The 19,443-nt window shown below is 47.2% G+C and overlaps 1 protein-coding gene across 1 annotated transcript in view; it reads left to right on the forward strand.

Moving 5' to 3' along the window:
- Nucleotides 1-4,755, forward strand: part of CTR9 (CTR9 homolog, Paf1/RNA polymerase II complex component) — a 28,645-nt gene extending 23,890 nt beyond the window's left edge. The window contains exons 23-25 of the mRNA XM_008711941.2: nucleotides 346-442; nucleotides 675-787; nucleotides 3,678-4,755. Of these exons, the coding sequence (XP_008710163.1) occupies nucleotides 346-442; nucleotides 675-787; nucleotides 3,678-4,104 (637 nt within the window). The 3' untranslated portion in view covers nucleotides 4,105-4,755. The remainder of the gene's footprint in view (nucleotides 1-345; nucleotides 443-674; nucleotides 788-3,677) is intronic.
- The last annotated feature ends 14,688 nt before the right edge of the window (nucleotides 4,756-19,443 follow it).

Consider the following 19,443-nt stretch of genomic DNA (forward strand, 5'->3'; position numbering starts at 1 on the left):
GAAGAGGAGAGGAAAAATGTAAGGTCTGGAGCCTGGGTCTTTTGTCACATCCTCCATCCCTCCACCAAGTGCAAGATTCAAGCTTATCTTAGATTAATCAGAGGACTTGACAGAAACGTAATTATTTGGTAGACGTCACAGAAATCCATGGTTTTTGCACACTCCTGAGCTATGTACAACGACTGTAGCTGATGGCCTCTGCCCTTGAGGAGGGACAGTGTGGTTGAGGAGAGCACGCATAGAGAATAGTATTCAGAATGAATATGTGTCGATGACAAAGTAGTTTTAGAGTTTCTAGGTATGAGTGAATCTTGACAGACTTTCTCTTGATGTCCACTTTGTAAGACCTCCAAAGGGAGAAGAAGGATCTGACGATGACGAAACCGAAAATGGCCCCAAACCGAAAAAGCGCCGTCCCCCAAGAGCGGAGAAGAAGAAGGCTGTGAGTTTATAATACTGTGGTTTTCATCCCCATTGTAGGCAGGAATGATCACACTACATCAGAATACATTCTTTCCCTGCAGTTTCTTGAAGCACAGATGCTTCTTTTTGAAGTGTATTGGCTGTTGTTTGATTGTTATCATTACACTGCAAACTTAGTTTAACAAGGTGTCCTAATGTAATGTAACCTGAGAGTCTTGAATAATCTGTTGTGTTTGGTCTTCTTTCTTTAGCCCAAGCCAGAACGTCTGCCTCCTTCAATGAAGGGCAAAATAAAATCGAAAGCCATCATATCGTCAAGTGATGATTCTTCAGACGAAGATAAACTTAAAATTGCTGATGAAGGGTAGGAATTGTTCCCTTAGTGTATTCTTCTAATGAAAGATAAGAGTGGTCACTATGACAAAATGTCTTCCCTCCAGCTTCTTAGAATGTCAAAGCTGGCAGAAATCTCAGCACACAACTTATTCTAGCACTGTCATTTTGTCCTGTCACATGTTCGTCCCTCAGAGAAAAAAACCTATTTTGAAATCTTATTTCTCTGTGGGTATTAGCTGAAATTTCCTGGATGGCATCCTTCTATTTTTTTTAATAGTGAAATTTTATTTTATTTTACTGTATTTTATTACTATTTTTTGCTATTTTTTTTATTTTTTTATTTAAATTTTAAGGAGTTAATATCCAGTGCAGTATTGATTTCTAGAGTAGAATTCAGTGATTCGTCACTTACATACAACACCCAGTGCTCATCACAAGTGCCCTCCTTAATGCCCATCACCCATCTAGCTCATCCCCCACCCACCTCCCTCCATCAACCCTCAATTTGTTCTCTGTTGTTGAGAGTTTCTTATGGCTTGTTTCCCTCTCTTTTTCTTTTTCCCCTCCCCATATGTTCATCGGTTTTCTTTCTTAAATTACACATATCAGTGAGATCATACGGTATTTGTCTTTCTCTGACTGACTTATTTCACTTAGCTTAATACGCTCGAGCTTTGGATGGCATTCTTCTTCTTTTTTTTTTTTTAAAGATTTTATTTATTTATTTGACAGAGATAGCCAGCGAGAGAGGGAACACAAGCAGGGGGAGTGGGAGAGGAAGAAGCAGGCTCCCAGCAGAGGAGCCTGATGTGGGGCTCGATCCCAGGACTCTGGGATCACGCCCTGAGCCGAAGCAGATGCTCAAGGACTGAGCCACCCAGGCGCCCCTGGATGGCATCCTTCTAAGTGAAATGTATCACTTTGTTACACTACCAGACCAGCTAAAACTGTTAGAGTAGCCTGATCCTGGTCACATGGAGATGGGACTTTCTTGCGGTGGTGACTCAGCTCTGCCTGCTCCATGAAGGGCTTTTCCTAGACCGCTTGTCCAGTACTGTCCTTTAGCTCATGGCGCACCTGGAGAAGCAGTCTTTGATTTTACTTGTCCTAAGCTTGTCCTTCAAGCTGGAGGTTCCCCCCAACTTGGATCCACAGACTGGGACTCTGAATGCTGTACCACACTGTGTATTTCTTCTGATGGCTGTCATTTCATTCCACAGTCACTTGAACATCCACTAAGAATTCCATGAGATAGTGTGCTGAGTGCCGGGGATACAGAGGAAAGAATCAGACTGTGCCGTCAAGGAGTTTATGCCTTAGAGGCAGTGGAGAGTAACAGATAAACCAAAAACCACATTATCATGGGATAAGCGTTATCACTTAAGGTTTCATTTATTGCTCTCCAGGGACTATACCTAATCTGGAGTTGAGGGGAGGGTTGTAGGAGACAGGCTTTGTAAAAGGAAGGCTGTTTGAGTCTTGGTTAGCATGCTGAGGGAGCTGAGGGTGCTAGCGGGGGTGCTGGCCTCCTACGTAGCGAGCTCTAGGGAACCATCTGTATATGACTTGCAGTTCCCCTTTTCTCTGAAGGCTGACATACATTGGGGTTGCTTTGCCCTTTGTGGCCGGTGTTACCCTGCCAGTGGTGAGAGGCATGTGTGAGCAGAGCAATGAGATGTCTGGTTTGGAATGAGCATTGTTAAAGTGTGTAGGCAGAAGGTTCCTTGTGAGAGGCTGAGCTGCTGCTAAACTATATCCAAGGTCAAGAACAAGTTGATTTGGGTCAATTTTATCAGTTAAACTTGGTCCTGACCATCATGAAGTGTTTGCTCATTTGGCCAGGTAGAGTGGTGGGAATTGGATCCCAGGAGGCCCACTGGCCTTTAGTGTATATATACAGAATGGAAATACAGTGTCCTCCTCTTCGTCACTCTTCATGTCCACGCAGAGTGACTTGAATTACATATTGTATGTCTAGGTTTCTTCTTTCAGATTTAAGCACAAAGACGCTTTCTTCACTGATGCAGAGATGGTTTCATTTCCAAACAGAGGAATGTATTTCATCGTCTTCTCCCTTCTTAGACTGAACCCTGTAGGATTTAATACTCCTTTCCAGGAATATTTGTCATGGAAACCAAAACAGGAATATGCCACAGAAGTATGTCCTCCCATCCAAAGCTCTGGGCTGTGAGCAGCTGTCACAGCAGTTAAGGGAATGCTCTTTCCTTCAGAGCCTCCAGGAAGCCAAGATTTCCTGGGTGTCGCCACTATTTCAAGCATAGGTACAAGTCCCTTTCCCTTTAACCCATCAACTGATAAGTAGAGGGAAACTCAGAGCAGAAGTAAGCAAGCTACAGAAGCCTTTTAGCCCCAGCTTCTTCTCTTAAGTAAGTCTTGTGCTGGTGGAGGGCCCTAGTGCAGCAGCAGATAATGGATAGAAAAGGTGCCTTTGCTCTTTGGGTGTCTGATAAGACGGGGATGAGTCCCACTCATCCAGCCGTGGGAGGGGGTTAATTCCTCAGGGTCTACAGCCAAGCAAGATCCTGGGTTTCACTTCTGCTGTTATGAATTTATTTATAAAAATAAATCATTCCTTCCTTTTTGTAATTTTATGTATGAAATTGAGAAGTGCTTCATTCCGATGAAATGTACCTGATATAAGCCAATGAGATTCCTCGTTTACTGTTTAAATGCTGTTATAACCAAAGTGCCATATTCTTTTTTCCTTTTAATCCTTTTTTTACTGTGAAATAGATCAAATTTACAAAACAGGACACAAACAAGTATCACAAAATGAACACCTGTGTAAACACCATCCAGGTCAAGAAATAGAACATTAAATGCCATGACATTTTAAAAGCATTCTCTGCTTGTCGAGTCTCCCATTGGCCAGTCTAACCAGTGCTTGTCTTTCCCAGACATCACCGCAACAGCAACAGCAACAGCGACTCGGACGACGGAGAGCGGCGGAAAAAACGTGCCTCTTCAGAGAGCGATTCTGATGAGAACCAAAACAAGTCTGGCAGCGAGGCCGGCAGTCCCCGGAGGCCCCGCAGACAGCAGTCAGATGAGGATTCAGACAGTGACCAGCCAGCCAGAAAGAGAAGGCCCTCGGGTTCTGAGCAGTCTGACAATGAGTCTGTGCAGTCCGGGAGAAGCCGCTCTGGAGGTTCAGACATGGACTCCCGCCCCGCGTCTCCGAGTGCCGAGTCCGATCACGATTCCGAGAGAGGCTCTGATAATGAGGGCTCTGGCCAAGGCTCTGGAAATGAATCCGAACCAGAGGGATCCAACAATGAGGCCTCGGATCGGGGCTCAGAACATGGGTCAGATGATAGCGACTAGGTTTTATTTCATAAATAAGCTTCATCTCTGGAGGAAACTTTTTTAATATATGAAAGCTGTGATAAAAAAAAAAAAACGTTTCAGATGTTTGGTCAAATTGTGAAATTTTTCCTAAGGCAGTTTTTTTTTTTCTACCCATTTGTATATTACTAAGCCCCAAGAGATATTTCCTGTGCTAGAGTCCAATATTTGAGTCTCTTGAGCAAATGAAGAATGGGACTATTCTTCATTATGGTACAATTCCACCTGTCGTATGTGAAAACCGCAGTAAAAACAAACCCAGATGCTAAATCATTCCTACAGAGGTTTGACAAACTGGCAGACGTCTCACCATCTTGTATGTTAAGCAGCATACTGTTTTGGATTTTATTGCAATCTTTTACCGAGTGGTGCAAGAAACTTGGTATTAATGTCTTTGTTCCATTTTAAGTTGAGATTGATAATATTTTTATTTTCTGGACGAAGAGGTATCTACTATATAATTGCACCAAAGTACAAGTGAAAGGAAGGTTTTCTTCAATAGTGTAATACCGCAGCCATGTAGATAAAATCACAATTTGTTAGGTCAAATAAGATGTGGAAAAATGCTTTTCTGTTAGTAGAATGCAAAGATCTACATAAGCCACACAATAAAATTCTTTTACCAACTTTTATGGGTAACATCGTGTCCTTTGTATTTGCTCAGTACATTTGTATATGAAAATTTAGCATAAACAAACTATGCAAGTATTTGGAAGAACCTGAACTAAGCTGAAGGTTGTTTACTTGAAAGTTTTATCATTTTTTTAAAAGATTTTATTTTTAAGTAATCTCTAAACCCAACATGGGGCTCAGACTTATGACCCAGAGATCAAGAGAGTCTCATGCTCTACTGCTGAGCCAGCCAGGTGCCCTAAAACTTACAATTCTTCATAGATTTGTGGAGTTTTTTTAAGATACGTACTGGTACTAATTTCAATAGTACTAGTTTATTTTCAATAATTCAGTGATTAATGATTTATGATTAACGTTTTTATGTTGCACCGTACAGTTCGTAAAAAAGCTGTAATTAGGGGCATCTGGGTGACTCGGTTAAGCGTCTGACTCTTGATTTCAGCTCAGGTCATGATCTCAGGGTTGTGAGACCAAGCGCCATGTCGGCCTCCACATTGGGCATGGAGCCTGCTTAAGATTCTCTCTTTCCCCACCTCCCCTCACACTTTCTCTCTCTAAAAATAAAAACTTTTTGGGATGCCTGGGTGGCTCAATCAGTTAAGCGTCTGCCTTTGGCTCAGGTCATGATCCCAGAACTGGGATTGAGCCCTGCATCAGGCTCCCTGCTCAGTAGGGAGTCTGCTTTTCCCTCTCCCTCTCCCTCTCCCCCCTGCTTTTCTCACTCTCTCTCAAATACATAAATAAAATCCTTTTTAAAAATTAAGAAATAAGGGGCGCCTGGGTGGCACAGCGGTTAAGCGTCTGCCTTCGGCTCAGGGCGTGATCCCGGCGTTATGAGATCGAGCCCCACATCAGGCTCCTCCATTATGAGCCTGCTTCTTCCTCTCCCACTCCCCCTGCTTGTGTTCCCTCTCTCGCTGGCTGTCTCTATCTCTGTCAAATAAATAAATAAAATCTTAAAAAAAAAAATTAAGAAATAAAAAATAACTTTAAAAAGCTGTAATTAATTTAGTCAATAAGTATCATTAGGCATTGAAATTGCAGAGATAAAATGTCTTTCCTGCCAAAAATATAATGGAGAAGTAAGTTCATTGTCCTTATGGTGTGAAAAGGGTAATATTTGCGCAGTTTGTGGGTGCAGAAGGGAGGATGAAGTTAAGGCAAGGTTTCCTGAAGTTCGGGAGACCTTTAATAACTCGGGACCGGGCAAGTGGAGAATCACGGGAGGGTGCTCAAGGACGTGGGAGGCACATGTGCAACTCTGGGAACTAGAATGTAAGAGGCAATATGAATTTCTGCCTTTGAAAGGTGAAGAGCCTGAGATTCAGAAGTTCCTGCAGCTAGTAAAGGTGAGATTCGAACCAGGAACCAGGTCTCTCTGCTCTTTCAATATGTCATGTATAACGAGGTGAACTATTTAATCCCCAAGAGACAAAAATCTAAGTTTAAAAACATTTCCCAATTTTGACATCAAGCAGTAACTAGAGTATGTGGGAGAAGGAACTTCGGAGAGCTATTTATGGAGGAGGGATTTAACATAATGCTGTTTCACTGCTTCAGGTTTTGGCTACAAAGGTGCTTTTTAGTACATGTCCTGATCTGTAATTTTGGGCAGTTCCTCAATCTGGGTGTTTCTTCCAGGTGTGCCCTCAGATTAGCTGAGCAGCAACGTCCTCTGGCCATGGGGCCCACATCAGAAGCTACTGTGAGGTTTCTTCTGGCACAACTCCCCTCTGGCCACGGTTTGGAGACCGGAGATGACAGACATGACCAAGAACTGGGGAATGCCCCACTGAGGAAGGGTAAGGCCTTTCTGACAAATCTTTGCTCTGCTGCCGCCCATCACCCTCAGGAACTCAGAGTAGCTCCACTGTCCTGGGGCCTGCATGAACGGATCAGCCTTCAATTTCTTTCTTTTTCTTTCATTCTTCTTTCTTTTTTTTTTTTTTTTTGAAGTATTATTGACAAATGACATTTTACTACTCTCAGGTGTACAACATAATGGTTTGCTATTTGTATATATTGCAAAATAATCACCACATTAAGTCTAGTTAACATCCATAACCACACATAATGACAAAAATGGAGGATGGTATGGGAGTTCCTCAAAAAAATCAAAAATAGAACTAGCATATGACCCAGCAATTTCACTTCTGTGTGTCTGAAGATGAAAACACTAACTTGAAAAGATAGATGCACCCCCATGTTCACTGCAGCATTATTTATACTAGCCAAGATATGGACATATTCTAAGTGTCCATGGATGGATGAATGAATAAAGAAAATGTGAGATATATTCCATTATATACACATAATGGAATATTATTCAGCCATAAAGAATGAAATCTGCCCATTTGTGACAACATGGATGGAACTTGAGGGCATTATGGTAAGTGAAATAAGAGAAAAAAGACAAATAGCATATGATCTCACTTATCTGTGGGATCTAAAAAACGAAATGAAGCTCAAAGATACAGAGAACAGATTGGTGATCACTGGAGGTAGGGGGCTGGGGGGAATAGGTGATGGGGCTCAAAAGGTATACACTTACAGTTATAAAATAAATCATGGGGTAATAAGGGTGCCTGGGTGGCTCAGTCGGTTAAGCGTCTGCCTTCGGCTCAGGTCATGATCCCAGGGTCCTAGGATCCAGCCCAGCATTGGGCTCCCTGCTCAGCGGGGAGCCTGCTTCTCCCTCTCCCTCTGCCTGCTGTTCTCCCCACTTGTGTGCTTTCTCGATCTCTCTCTGACAAAATCTTTTTTTAAAAAATTAAAAAAATAAAAATAATAATACTGTAATGCATATTTGAAAGCCAGCAAGAGAATGTATCTATCTTAAAAGTTACAATCACAAGAAAAAAATGTAACTATGCACAGTGACTCTTGAAACTCATTCAATCCTGCCCTAGTTCTTGGTTCTCAAAGCTTTGTGATTATCCAAGCAGCCTATTTCATTTTTCATAGCTCCCAGTATTTGAGGGTTTGTCAAGACGTGTCCGTGTCCTGAAGGGGTTGATCCCAGACGACACCTCGGTTCAGGCCGATTGGAAGCAGAGCCTCGGGCAGCAGCCATGATGACTAGCTAATAGGTCCCTTTCACAGGAAGACTGAGTTCTGGGTTCACTGCCTGTTGCTGTGCCCTGAGGGTGGTAGCTATTTATCAGACAGCTGCAGCCAGGCAGAGGGGACAAAGATTGCTTCCACCGGCCTCCATTCCTTGAACGCAGCTCCGTAGACCCCAACTGGTGGCCAGGCCCAAGCTACCGAACACGCCAGCGGGCCTCTGGCTCAGAAAGACGGGGTCATGCGACACCGTGCTGCCTCTGCAGCGGCCAGAACGTGTCCGAAGCCTAGTCCCGTGGGATCCGGAACGCAGGCCCCCCTGGCGCCCAGAGCAGGAGATCAAGGGGCGTCCCCTGGGCTACCGGCCCCCAAACTGGGTCACCGTAAAGACCAGACCCCCGATGTGCGCAGAAGCTCGTCTCCGGGGAGCAGAGCAGAGCGGGGCGCGAAGATGGCGCCCAAGATGCCCAGGAGGCGGCGAGAGAGCGCGCCCGCGGCTTCCGGTGGGGAGTATCCCGCAGGCCCCGGCCGCCCCACGCCGTAAATGCGCTGCCCCGCAGGGGACCGAGCGCTCAGAGGCCGCTTCTGCGCCGGCCGCGCGGTGAGTGAGCCCACGTGCGAGCTCTCCAGGGGCTGTTTCTGTGTGCCGCGGCCGTCCGGGGTGTGTGGGCTTGAGCCTCGTTGGTTTCCAAAGCTGGCTGGGTTTTTTTTGAGGGGGGGGGCGGCTTGTCTTTCAGGAGCGGATCTTAAAGTTGGGGTGCCCAATATGGGGTACCAACTCAGGGAGAAGTTCTGGGTTTCTGAGTCTCCTCCCAGTTGTCGGTTGCTGTTGAGGGGTGGGAGGTGAGGGGCTTGGGGGGTGAGAGGGTGAGGAGTGGGGGTAGAGGGGGTTGCGGGTGAGGGGCGAGGGGGCTGGCAGGTGAGAGGGTGGGGGATGGGGAGGTGAGAGGGTGGGGGGTGCGGGGTTAACGGTGAGGGGTTTCTCAGCCTTTCCTACCCACTTTGATGGGATGATTTTTTTTCCCCGCTCATGTGCTGGATGTGAAGGGGTAGCTCTGCTCGTTTGGGGTTTTTCAGAGCACGCTGCTCCATGAGTAACTGTGGATTCAGTGGACCCGTGGGGTCGGGAGCCTCCCACGTCGCCATCTTGACCACGCACGTCAGCCTCGCGCTCAGTGGGGTGGCTGTTGGCACGAGAGGAGCAGGGGGTGCTGGGCACCGGCAGAGACACTGGAACCCAGGCGTCCTCGAAGGGAATCTCGCTTTGTGACGCCGACAAGCCATGTGGCCTCGAGCAAGTTACTTCCCTAGTTAGGTCACTCTCCTTTTTATAAAACAAGCCATTTCTACACCATACTTTGTTTAAGATTTATTTATTTGAGAGAGAGCGTGTGTGGTGGGGAGAGGGAGGGGGAGAGGCAGAGAGAATCTCAAGCAGGCTCCCTGCCCGGTGCTCATGGCAAGGCCCCCAACATAGGGCTCGATCTCATGACCCTGAGACCATAAGCCGAGGCAAAATCGAAAGTCAGACACCTCACCGGCGGCGCTGCGCAGGCACCCCTCTCCTACACCCTAGGTTTTGAGAGCCTCAGGTGATCTGTCACAGTTAGAGAAGGTGATTTGCGTTGGCTCTGCAGTTAATTCAGAACTAGACCAAGTACCACAACTTTTGGAGCTATTAAACTTTTAAATAAACTTTGCTTACGTTTAGGCAAGGAAACCTACTTTGTTATTCTGACTGAAACTCAATCACTTCCTCTGCTGAAATTGCTGTTTTTATAGCATGAGTGTTCCGAAGTGGGCAACTCTTCCATTGTAGGAAAGGCTCCTGGGATGGCTGTGAGCATTGTGAAGCAGGTTCAGTGAGGAGCCTGTGACGGGCTCCCAGGAAAGTCCTTCCTGTGACTGGATCGGGTCTGAACGTCTGGCAGTGTTTGCCAAGCTCGGTGGTCCTTGTGTAGGCTGAGTGAGGACTAGGTCAGTTACTCTTTCATAGATCATTCTTTAAAAAAAAAAAATTCTTGACTCTGCCTAGTTCCTCTGGAAACAAATATTTGTTTTAAAGATTTTATTGATTTACTAGAGAGCGAGCATAAGCAGGGGGAGGGGCAGAGGGAGAATGGGGCTGTGCGTGGAGCCCGATGCAGGGCTAGATTCCAGGACCCCGAGATCATGACATGAGCTGAAATCAGGAGTTAGGCACTTAACAGACTGAGCCACCCAGGCGCCCCTGGAGAAAAATATTTTTAATCTCCAGGAAATGTGACTTTCCTGGAGCTTTCTAAGTATCCCTTGTTTTGATTCTACTAACAAACAGTTTCTTCCCTGGGAGAGTAAGTACCCAATAGAGTCAAGATAGACCTTTTAAAGGAGACTAGTATCTGCTTCTAAAACCAGAATCTGGAGCACAGCCCAGTGTGGTGTTTTTGGTTGTTTGGTTTGGTTTTTTTCCCTAAAGGTAGTTTCTTTGGGTAGTGTTAGCACTCTACAGATCCGTGGCAATGCTCGCTGGAACACGGGGAGGGGTATACGCTGCCGGAAAATCAAGTTCATCTAGACCTCGGTGTATCCACTGATTTGGGAGGAGCAAACCAACAGACTGTCATGGGGCCTCACTTGGCGTGAGGCCCTGGCTTCCAGCCCGACTCTGACACACACTGTTGGGATGAAGCACTTCACTTTTCAGCCTCAGTATCCCCAGCTTTATAGCTTGTTTGAGGTTGTTTGAGATTCTTTTAAGTTAAGCATTCTAGGGTCATTGCATAGAACTTTGAATAGACTGTCTAGTCTACTGCAACGGCCTGGGTAACTTGAGGCTTTTCTGTTCCAAGGAATTGGAAATGATGTCTGCTGTTTCAAGCCTAGTTTTTCCATAGATACAGATTGATTATATTTTTTGTATATGAACTATATATATTCACTTGATTTTTGCTTTTCTTTATTCTGTTTACTACAGCCAAAATGTTTTTGTAACATTTGTCCTTCTGGACATATTGAGTTTTAGAAAATATCTCAACATTTTATGCCTTTTCCTTGACCTGGCTGATCTATTCTACATTGCCACTACTGTAGCCTCCAGGGGCGGATCCATACTTGTTCATGCGGTCCGCAGCTAAGTGGTGAAGAGGACGGTTACTGGGTGCAAGACATCGGGGCTAGATTTTGAAGTGTCTTATCCGGAAATCGCTAAATTAGTAAATTCACCTTCTTATCAGTTCTGTCTCCTTAATCTCTAATCTAGTGTATCTCCCCAGCATGATGTCCCCAAAACACTAGTCCCAAAATAGACTTCTTAAAAACGAATTCTCTAGCCAAATAAGTGAGGAAAATGGTGAATTCCATAGTCCTTTGCAGTTAGGATGCTTTTGGTGATAAACCACAGAAAACGCTATTTCAAACTGATTTAAAAATTAAGATGATTGTGTCCTGTGCTGGACGTGTGGGGGTGGGAGGAGGAAGGGACAGTTCAATCCAAAGACAGGATTGTCAAAAATTCCGCTTCATTGATTCATTTGATCACGCATACAGAAGAAGCTGTAATAAATATGAACGTATACCGTACCTCTGCCCCTCACAGGCTGCCTGGATACTCTTCCTCAATTGTACCCCACTCCACCCCGCATATGAGGTGTGTACCCCTCTTTTGATGATCCAGGGTCATGATTCAAACACTGCTTATTGTCGTGGGCTCTTACAGAAAGTGAGGTACATCAGACTCCCCATCTTTGCCCCAAACGACCTCAGACTATATGGACTGAAGTAATCTCTTCGTAGGTCCCCACGAGCGAGTGAACTCAAGGGCAGGGGTTCTGTCTTTTTCATCTATTTTCCAAGAGCCAAACCTAAGACTTGGCAAAAAGTAGGTACTCATTTATATTTTTGTTCTTAAAATTCAATCTCTTATCTAAAACTGGGTGTTGCAGGAAAGGACTGAGGTCTCTGGTAGCTTCCATTATTCCTCCCCTACGAGAATTTCAGCAAATTCATTTTGTTGGGAGTCCTGTGTCCCTTTGACCTGCCACTGGCAGCCCTTGGGTCTGAGTCCAGGTGCCCCTCACCGGCGTGGCGGCCGCCGCCCAGCACGCAGATTTTGTTCTCATTTTTACAACAGTGAAGGTACTGAGTGTTCGTCAAACTGCTGAAAGGTCACTACTCTTGAGCCTGATCCTAATAAATGAACCTGTGCCTTGGTCCTAGTGCCAGACAGGCGGCCTTTCTCTGAGTAGGGTGGAGCGCCTCTGATAGCATCTTCTGCCTGAGAGGGATCGAGGCCAAAACCTTTGTTCTCTCCTGGACTGTTTTGTTCTTGGGAACAATACTGCTTTGGTTTCTCCAATGAGAGCTAGTGCTCCAAGGTACGTCGCTGGAGAGAAGGGGAGACTTCATTTCCTGCCTTCACCCGCTGCTGGATTGTCCTGGCCGGCTTGTGTGTAGACACACTCCTCCCTACCTCTCCTCCTGCTGTTTCCAGCTTGAAGGGGCAGCAGAAGCGAAGCGAAGTGAGGGAGCGCTCTTGGACCAAGGAGGTGTGGAAAGGGAACATCACCATAGTCCTTAACCTTGAGCAATTAAGTGAGGGATGAATGCTGGGGGTGGTGTGAAGAACGGTAAAGCCTTGCTTCAGCGCTGGCGGCCCTCTTGTTGGTCTACCCTGAACACCCTGGCCTCGGATCGTGCACACCCTTCCTTTGCACAGCTCACAGAAATCACAGAGCTGAGCTTTCTTTCACCCGTCCCACCCTCCAGGAAGACTCAGAGACTCTTCCTGCTGGAATCTCACATTGCAAACAGCTGATCTTGTCAAAAACCTCAATTCAAGGCAGATTGGAGGCTCTCAGTTGTCCTATGAGCTGGCATGGCCTCCCATTGACTCCCAGTGACCTCTGTGCTGTGGCCACTGACCCTGACGTTTTCGCCCTGTCATGGGGAAGGCAAGTGCTTTACAGTTCTTTGGCCCCAGGGAATGGGGTCTGAGAATGGGGAAAGGGTTTGGCCTTTGGAAAGAGCTGGAACTCCATCCATAGTAAAAGGAGGGGATGGCCGTTGTTGGCAAGTTGGTCTTTCCGAAGGTAGGAAGGCCTGGGAGATAGAATTGCTCCTCCGTGAAGTAGAAGCTGAGTCCCAGGCCACCACACCCGGGGACACAGTACCATCCTTGGTGGTCAGCAAGGGAGCCTGTGTTATGCTGTGAATCAGGGCTTATCGAACTTTAATGGGCTCACAGATCACCTAGAGATTCCAGGAGGTCTGGAGCGAGACCAGGTATGTTGCAGTTCTAACAAGCTCCCAGACGGTACTGCAAAGACAACAATTTGAGTAGCCAGGTCGTACATCATGACAAGTGTACCCTTGTACACTGCACCGGAGGAACACCCACTGTGGTTTCATGGGGGCTGTGGTATGGAGAGACCTGGAGGGGGGAGGGAAGAGTCCAGGAAGGCTTAGGGAAACAGAAGAGAGGAAACTGTGGTTTTGAAGAGCAGGAGAGCGCATACCTGGGAGTAGTAAGCCCGATGGTGTCAGTGTCTAAGGGTGTGGGTCCTTGGAAGGAAAGAGGACAGAGGTGGCTGGAAAGTGCTGGTGGGAAGCAAGGTGGCTACTGGCATGAGAGGAAAAACAGCAGGGGATGTGATGGGCTCAGGGAATAGCCTGTGTTCCTTCAGAGCAAGATAAGTGTAATGTTCAGAGAGAGACTGGGGATATGGAGACATTTGCTGGTGATGATTGTGGGACCCAGAGGGTGTGAAGGAAGGGTATGAGAGAGCAGGGGTAGGGAATTGGGACAGATTAGCATATATACAGAAAAGTTGGGGGGTGAGGGGCCAGGGTGGAGGGCCAGGGGCCCTCGGGATTTTAGAGGGCTGGGGTGGGAGTGAGGCAGGATGGGAAGAAAGGTGCGCAGTTTAGGCTGCATAGAGCAAGAGTATGGTCTCCGGCAGCTCCAGACAGGCTGGCGTCCTTGGAGGAAGCTGGGGGAGGGGAGGGGCATAGGAACTACAGGATCAATGTCACTCCTGGACCTGGAGGCTGGGGTGCCTCTTCCCAAGGGGCTGTTGCACTGGCTCTGGGCAGGAGGCGTGTGGCAGTGACCTTGTCTCCATGGCACGTTATTACTGATGTCACTTTTTAAAAGCCATGTGGTTAGGCAATGCAGGTCCACTTTGCACTGGTGACAGGATTCCCTGCTCAGCATTTCCAAAGTTAAAGCGATAATTGTGTTTTGAGTCCCAAATACCATATATGCCCAGATATAAGGTAGCCTGAGTTACAGTGTAACTCCATTCCCACTTTTGAGGTTGTTTCACTGCTCAAAGTTTTTTTTTTAAGGTTTTATTTATTTATTTGAGAGAGTGTGTGTGTATGGGGGCGGGTGGAGCAGAGGGAGAGGGAGGAGAAAAGCAGACTCCCCACTGAACAGGGAGTCTAATTGGGGGGCTTGATCTCAGGACCCTGATCATGACCTGAGCCAAAACAACCAAGATTCAGACGCTTAACTGACTGTGCCACCCAGGCGCCCCTGCTCAAAAGGTTTTTAATTAACTTAAGTTTATAGACTTTTGGTATATAGGTGAAATAGTTCAATGTCTATTAATAATATTTAATATATTTATTACAAACATTTAAAACTGCATATAAAACAAAACATTGATTAAGAAGTAGTGCTTTTCGGGGCGCCTGGGTGGCTCAGTTGGTTAAGCCTCTGCTGTTGGCTCAGGTCATGATCCCAGGGTCCTGCGATCGAGTCCTGCATCGGGCTCCCTGCTTGGTGGGGAGTCTCCTTTTCCCTCTCCCTCTCCCCCTGCTTGTACGCTCGCTCTCTCTCTCTCTCTGTCAAATAAATACATAAATAAATAAATTAAATAAATAAATAAATAAATAAAATCTTAAAAAAAAAAAAACCAACCAGCTATGCTTTTCTCCATTCACACTTCATAAAATAATTTTACTCAGATTCATCACAAAGATTTTTGACCAGGGCCTTGGTGTCCAGCCGTGCCCACCGTGGTTTTTAAGAGAATGTAGCCTTCCCTTCCTTGGCATTGGTTGTGGTCCAGGCCTGAGAATCTGTGTTTGGCTGGAAATGTGCTCACTTACGTCTCATTAAGCCTTTTGGCTGTTCTGTTTGTCTACTAGGTGTGTGTCGTCCTGATTTAGCGTACCGGTTTTCATTTATCTTTGAAGATTTTATTTATTTAAGAGAGAGAGATAGCAAGAGACAGAGCATGAGCAGGGGGCAGAGGGAGAGGGAAAAGCAGGCTCCCCGCTTTGGATTGTGTGATCATGTCCCCAGGAATAATGATTAAATCTGCATTAAATTTCTCTGTGCTTTTTCGGTTTTGTTTTGTCTTCTTCACTGAGCCCAATGGGGGATCTCCATACATGTGGAAAACTAGCATTGGTTGGACCATTTCGGATTCATGCGTCATCCCCAAACAGTACATCCTCGTGCACAAACAGTAACTGAGAGGGTCTCGTATCATTGGAAATAAATCATTAGCACTAAAACGTCAGGCCGGTCCCTCTCTCGGGGGTAATTTGGGTATGAAAGACTGCAGGGCCGCCATCTTTTATTCGCCCCCCTTTGGAAATCAGCTCCAATTTTGACCATATCTGATGGAAAACATATGAGCTTTAGATTATTCTTTCAACGACGAACTATATGACTTTGGACGGTGGCTTCAATTCAATGGTGGCTTCATGTCCCTTAGCCCTGATTTCCTACTGATTAAACTGGGGTAACAATGTCTGCATCCCAGGACTGCTCTGAGACTCCAGTGCAATAATGTAAGCCCTGCGCCAGGCACACAGTTGGGCTCCCCAGAGTTAGCCTTTTTCTTATTGATTTCTAAGAGCTTTTTGTGGTTAACCTTTTATTGTAAGTATGGCAACTATTTTTCTTAGTTTGTCCTTTGTTTTGGGGAAAAACAGGTTAATTAGACAAATCCATCAACACTTTCCTTTGTGGTTTCTGGATTTTTTTTTTTTCGTGCAGACGTGGATTTTCCATGAAGTTGAAGAAGCTTATGCTTCAGGGTCCCCCATCTCCTTGGGCCCTGTACCTAATTCTGTATTTGTAATTTTGGATTCTTTTTCCTAAAAGGGCCCCTCAAATGATTTAAACTTCAGGCCGCACAAAATCTGGACCTGCCACCGATATCATGCTTAGAATGACCACCTTGCCCCAAATTAGAAAACCTTTGATATGATTAACTTTATATCTCTTCCCTTATTTTTATTTTCTAAGTTTTCAGTGCTAAAATGGATGACCAGTTTAGTCATTGTCTTCAGAGCTGAGTTTTCTCAGAACTAAATAGAGCTCCACTGTTCGTTCATTTGTTCATCCAAGTGCTTCCCTCTTCTGCACCCAGCTGAGCAGTGAAGCAGGTTCTGGGGAGGGGACTGGAAAGGGGGGACCGGAAGGGGGGACTGGAAGGCATCATGGGGGCGGGGGTGGGGGTGCTGTTACAGCAGGTGCAGCGCATTCGTTGCCTAGGGCTGAAACCGAGTGCCGTAAAACAACAGAAACGCATTCTCTCCTAGTTCCGGAGGCTGGGAGTCTGACCTCACGATGTTGGCGGGACACCTGAAATCTGTAGGGGAGAATGTGTTCCAGGCTGTTCTCTTAGCCTCTGGTGTTGCTGCGGTCCGTGGCCTCCCTTGGCTTGCGTGGAGACATCACTCCGCTCCAGCTCTGCCATCCTGTGGCCTCCCTGTGTCTCTGTGTCTCTTTTCGGGTAAGGACAGCATCCTGTTGGATTGGGATCCACCCTAACGGCCTCATCTTGATTACTTCTGATCATGACCCGGTTTCCGGGGAAGGTTACATTCACAGCTGCCTGCAGTTAGGACTTCAGCGTATCTTTAGGGTGGGACACAGCCAGTACCAGGGGGATTTGGAGGCTGACTGTTCCTCACCTCAGGTCCGACGGCCCAGCCTTCCGCGGCACCTGCTAATCCAGGGGCTTGCTCCCTTTGATCGCACACTCCCAGGAAGGAGAAGCTCGCTGCCTCTGGGTGAATCTTTTCCTTTCTTTCCTTTCCTTCTGTCCCCACATCAGGCTTACCCATGATGAGTACGGGCTTCTGAAATGCAGTGCAAGGTGTGAATGGTAACCCGTGACAACGCTGTGTCCTAGCTCCTCAAAGGAGCACCCAGAAGGTGCTCACCACTACTTGTTGAGTAAACGAAAGACCTTAGGCAAGCTCCTTCATTTTTTCTGAGAGTCGGTTTCCTCATCAATAAAATGGGGATAATAAAGTCCCTGCCTCAAAGAGGTTGGGAAGATTAAACAGGATGCTGAATGGGCCTAATCCAGCCTGCGTGTACCACATGCTCAAGCAATGTTAGTGAGAATAGTCACAATAATATGCCATAGCAAAGCATGTGTCGTACTAATGAGTGATTAATGTTATTAATAAATAATACTAGCAATCCTCCAAAGGCAGCCCACCCCACTCAGAATAAAAGCCACAGTCCTCACTGTGTCTGGCTCGTTCACGTGCCCCCTGGCCACTCTCCAGCCTCAGCCCCTGCTCTCTGCCCAGCTGCACGTGCTCCCGCACTGTTCCTCAGACGCCCATGTGTGTTTCCATCTCAGGGCCCTTGGCTTTGCTTCCCCTAGTGCCTGGAAGGTTCTTCCTTCAGATACCTGCATCTTTCACTCCCTCACTTTATGTAGTTCTTTGCTGTAGGGGCACAGCACAGAAGGCCTTCCCTGAATGCCCTGCTTCAGCGAGCATTCACATGACTCCCTGTTTCATTTCTCTATGTGTAGCACTTTCTGATGGACCTGGTATACTTGTTTCTTCTCTATCAGCCAGAATGTGTGCTCCATAAAAAGCCTTTGCCTCGTTCATGGCCACATGCTCAGCGCTGGGGTAGTCCCAGCATGTAGTTGGAACTCCATAAATATTTCTGAGATGAATGGTCCCGTAGAGCAACCCCACACCTGTCGAACACGGTTTTTCATGACCTGTCTGGCTTCCTGCGATGGCCCTAGGAGGGGGCCAAACCAAGGATTATTTCACAGATAAGGCAGATGAAGCCCAGAGAGGTGAAGCAATTGGCCTAAGCTCATGGGACTAATTACTTGGGAAGCTGGGATTCCCAGGTAATTAGTAATTAGAGTCACAGACCAGACCAGGCTCTGAGTCCCATGCAGGCATGAGCAGCCCTTGAGGATTCACTGCTTCTCGGTCACACTATTGCGTCGTCTGCAGTGGACAGGGGCACCAACCCAGAGCCAGTTCTAACTCTCCCCTACCCCCTTGATGAGCATGTCCAGTAGGTTTTGGGCCTCTTTTCTCTTGGGATGTTCAAGACAAGTACCCTTGTATCCTCCTCCCGAGAGGAGGAGGGGTGGGGTGTCTTCTCCTGGGAGCCCTGCAGAGGGCGCGATGGAGACAGGAAGCCCGATTGTGATTCTGACCCCTCCTGCGGGACTAACCCCAGCCGAGGTGGGGGTGGGAGGACAGTCTAGGGGTCTGGGCAGCCTGTATGGCTTCAGGGTCCTCTTTCTGCTCCTCCCTGCCCTGTGCTCAGACATCTCCTTGACCAGAGCCCGGGGTTTCCTTGGAGGACACCCCTGGAAGGCTGTCTCTAAATCTAGTGAGGTGAGGGAGCTTTGGGAGTCTCCGTCTTCCTGGCCCCATCACAGAGCTGGTACCCGAAGCTGCCGTGCTCTGCCACCTCCAGCCGATGTCCCCTCAGAAGTGTCGGTGGGCTCTGCAGAGAAGGGAGATGGGGGCTCTGTGGAGCCAGAAGGAAGGTGATGCCGGGTTCCCTGCCTCTGCCTGGAGAGCCCTCCCGCAAACGTTCGTCAGGAGTGACTCTTCCTTGAAGTCCCAGCTTTTCCAGCGAGTGTCCTCCTCTGGGCTCGGGCGGCCCATCACCTGCCCATGGCAGCATGCTCCACTCCTGGCCGTCTCCCCCGCTGGCCCGTGGGCGCTTGTGGGGAGGAGCGATGGTGTCTTACTCCTGCTGGGTCCCGGCGGAGCACAAGGCCCGCGGTGATCAGGTGCTCACTTCCGAACGTCTGAATGAATACATGTGGGGAGCTGTGCTTTGTAATCGGATTGGAAGCAGGTCTGGTACAGAACGGGACAAGAATTATTGTGCTTAGGGTATCACCTACAGTCACTTCTTCCTAGAGTTGCCCTGTAGTCAATGAGGTTAAGTCCGAAACCGGCCTCTTACACAGGGATCTATCTGGACCCTGACCCCAAGTTTATAGTTTGTATTCTTTGAGTTGCACCTTTTTAATTTTTTTAACTGTCCTCAATTGTTTATTAGGTAATAACTCTACAAACATTACTTACATCAGCAGTAACGCTGGAGCTGGAGAGTATCGCGTCTTCTCCAGGCCGCTCAGCGAGAACCAGTAGTGCGGTGGAACTTGGCTCTTGCGGCCTGCAGGACCCCCCCACCCCCACCCCCCGCATCTCCCTGTGCTTGTGGACTGGTTTGGTGATCCACTGAGTGTCAGGACTTCTTCTGAGAGCTTTATGGAATGGATCAATAGGATAACCTCAAAGAATTTGTATGTGGACTCTTCGCCAACCCAGTAAGGATTCAAGACTCTGTGAGCCGCATAGTGGTGTCCAGCTCACTCCTCTGCAACA

Source organism: Ursus maritimus, unplaced genomic scaffold (assembly GCF_017311325.1).
Source record: "Ursus maritimus isolate PB19 unplaced genomic scaffold, ASM1731132v1 scaffold_23, whole genome shotgun sequence".
Lineage (NCBI taxonomy): Eukaryota > Metazoa > Chordata > Mammalia > Carnivora > Ursidae > Ursus > Ursus maritimus.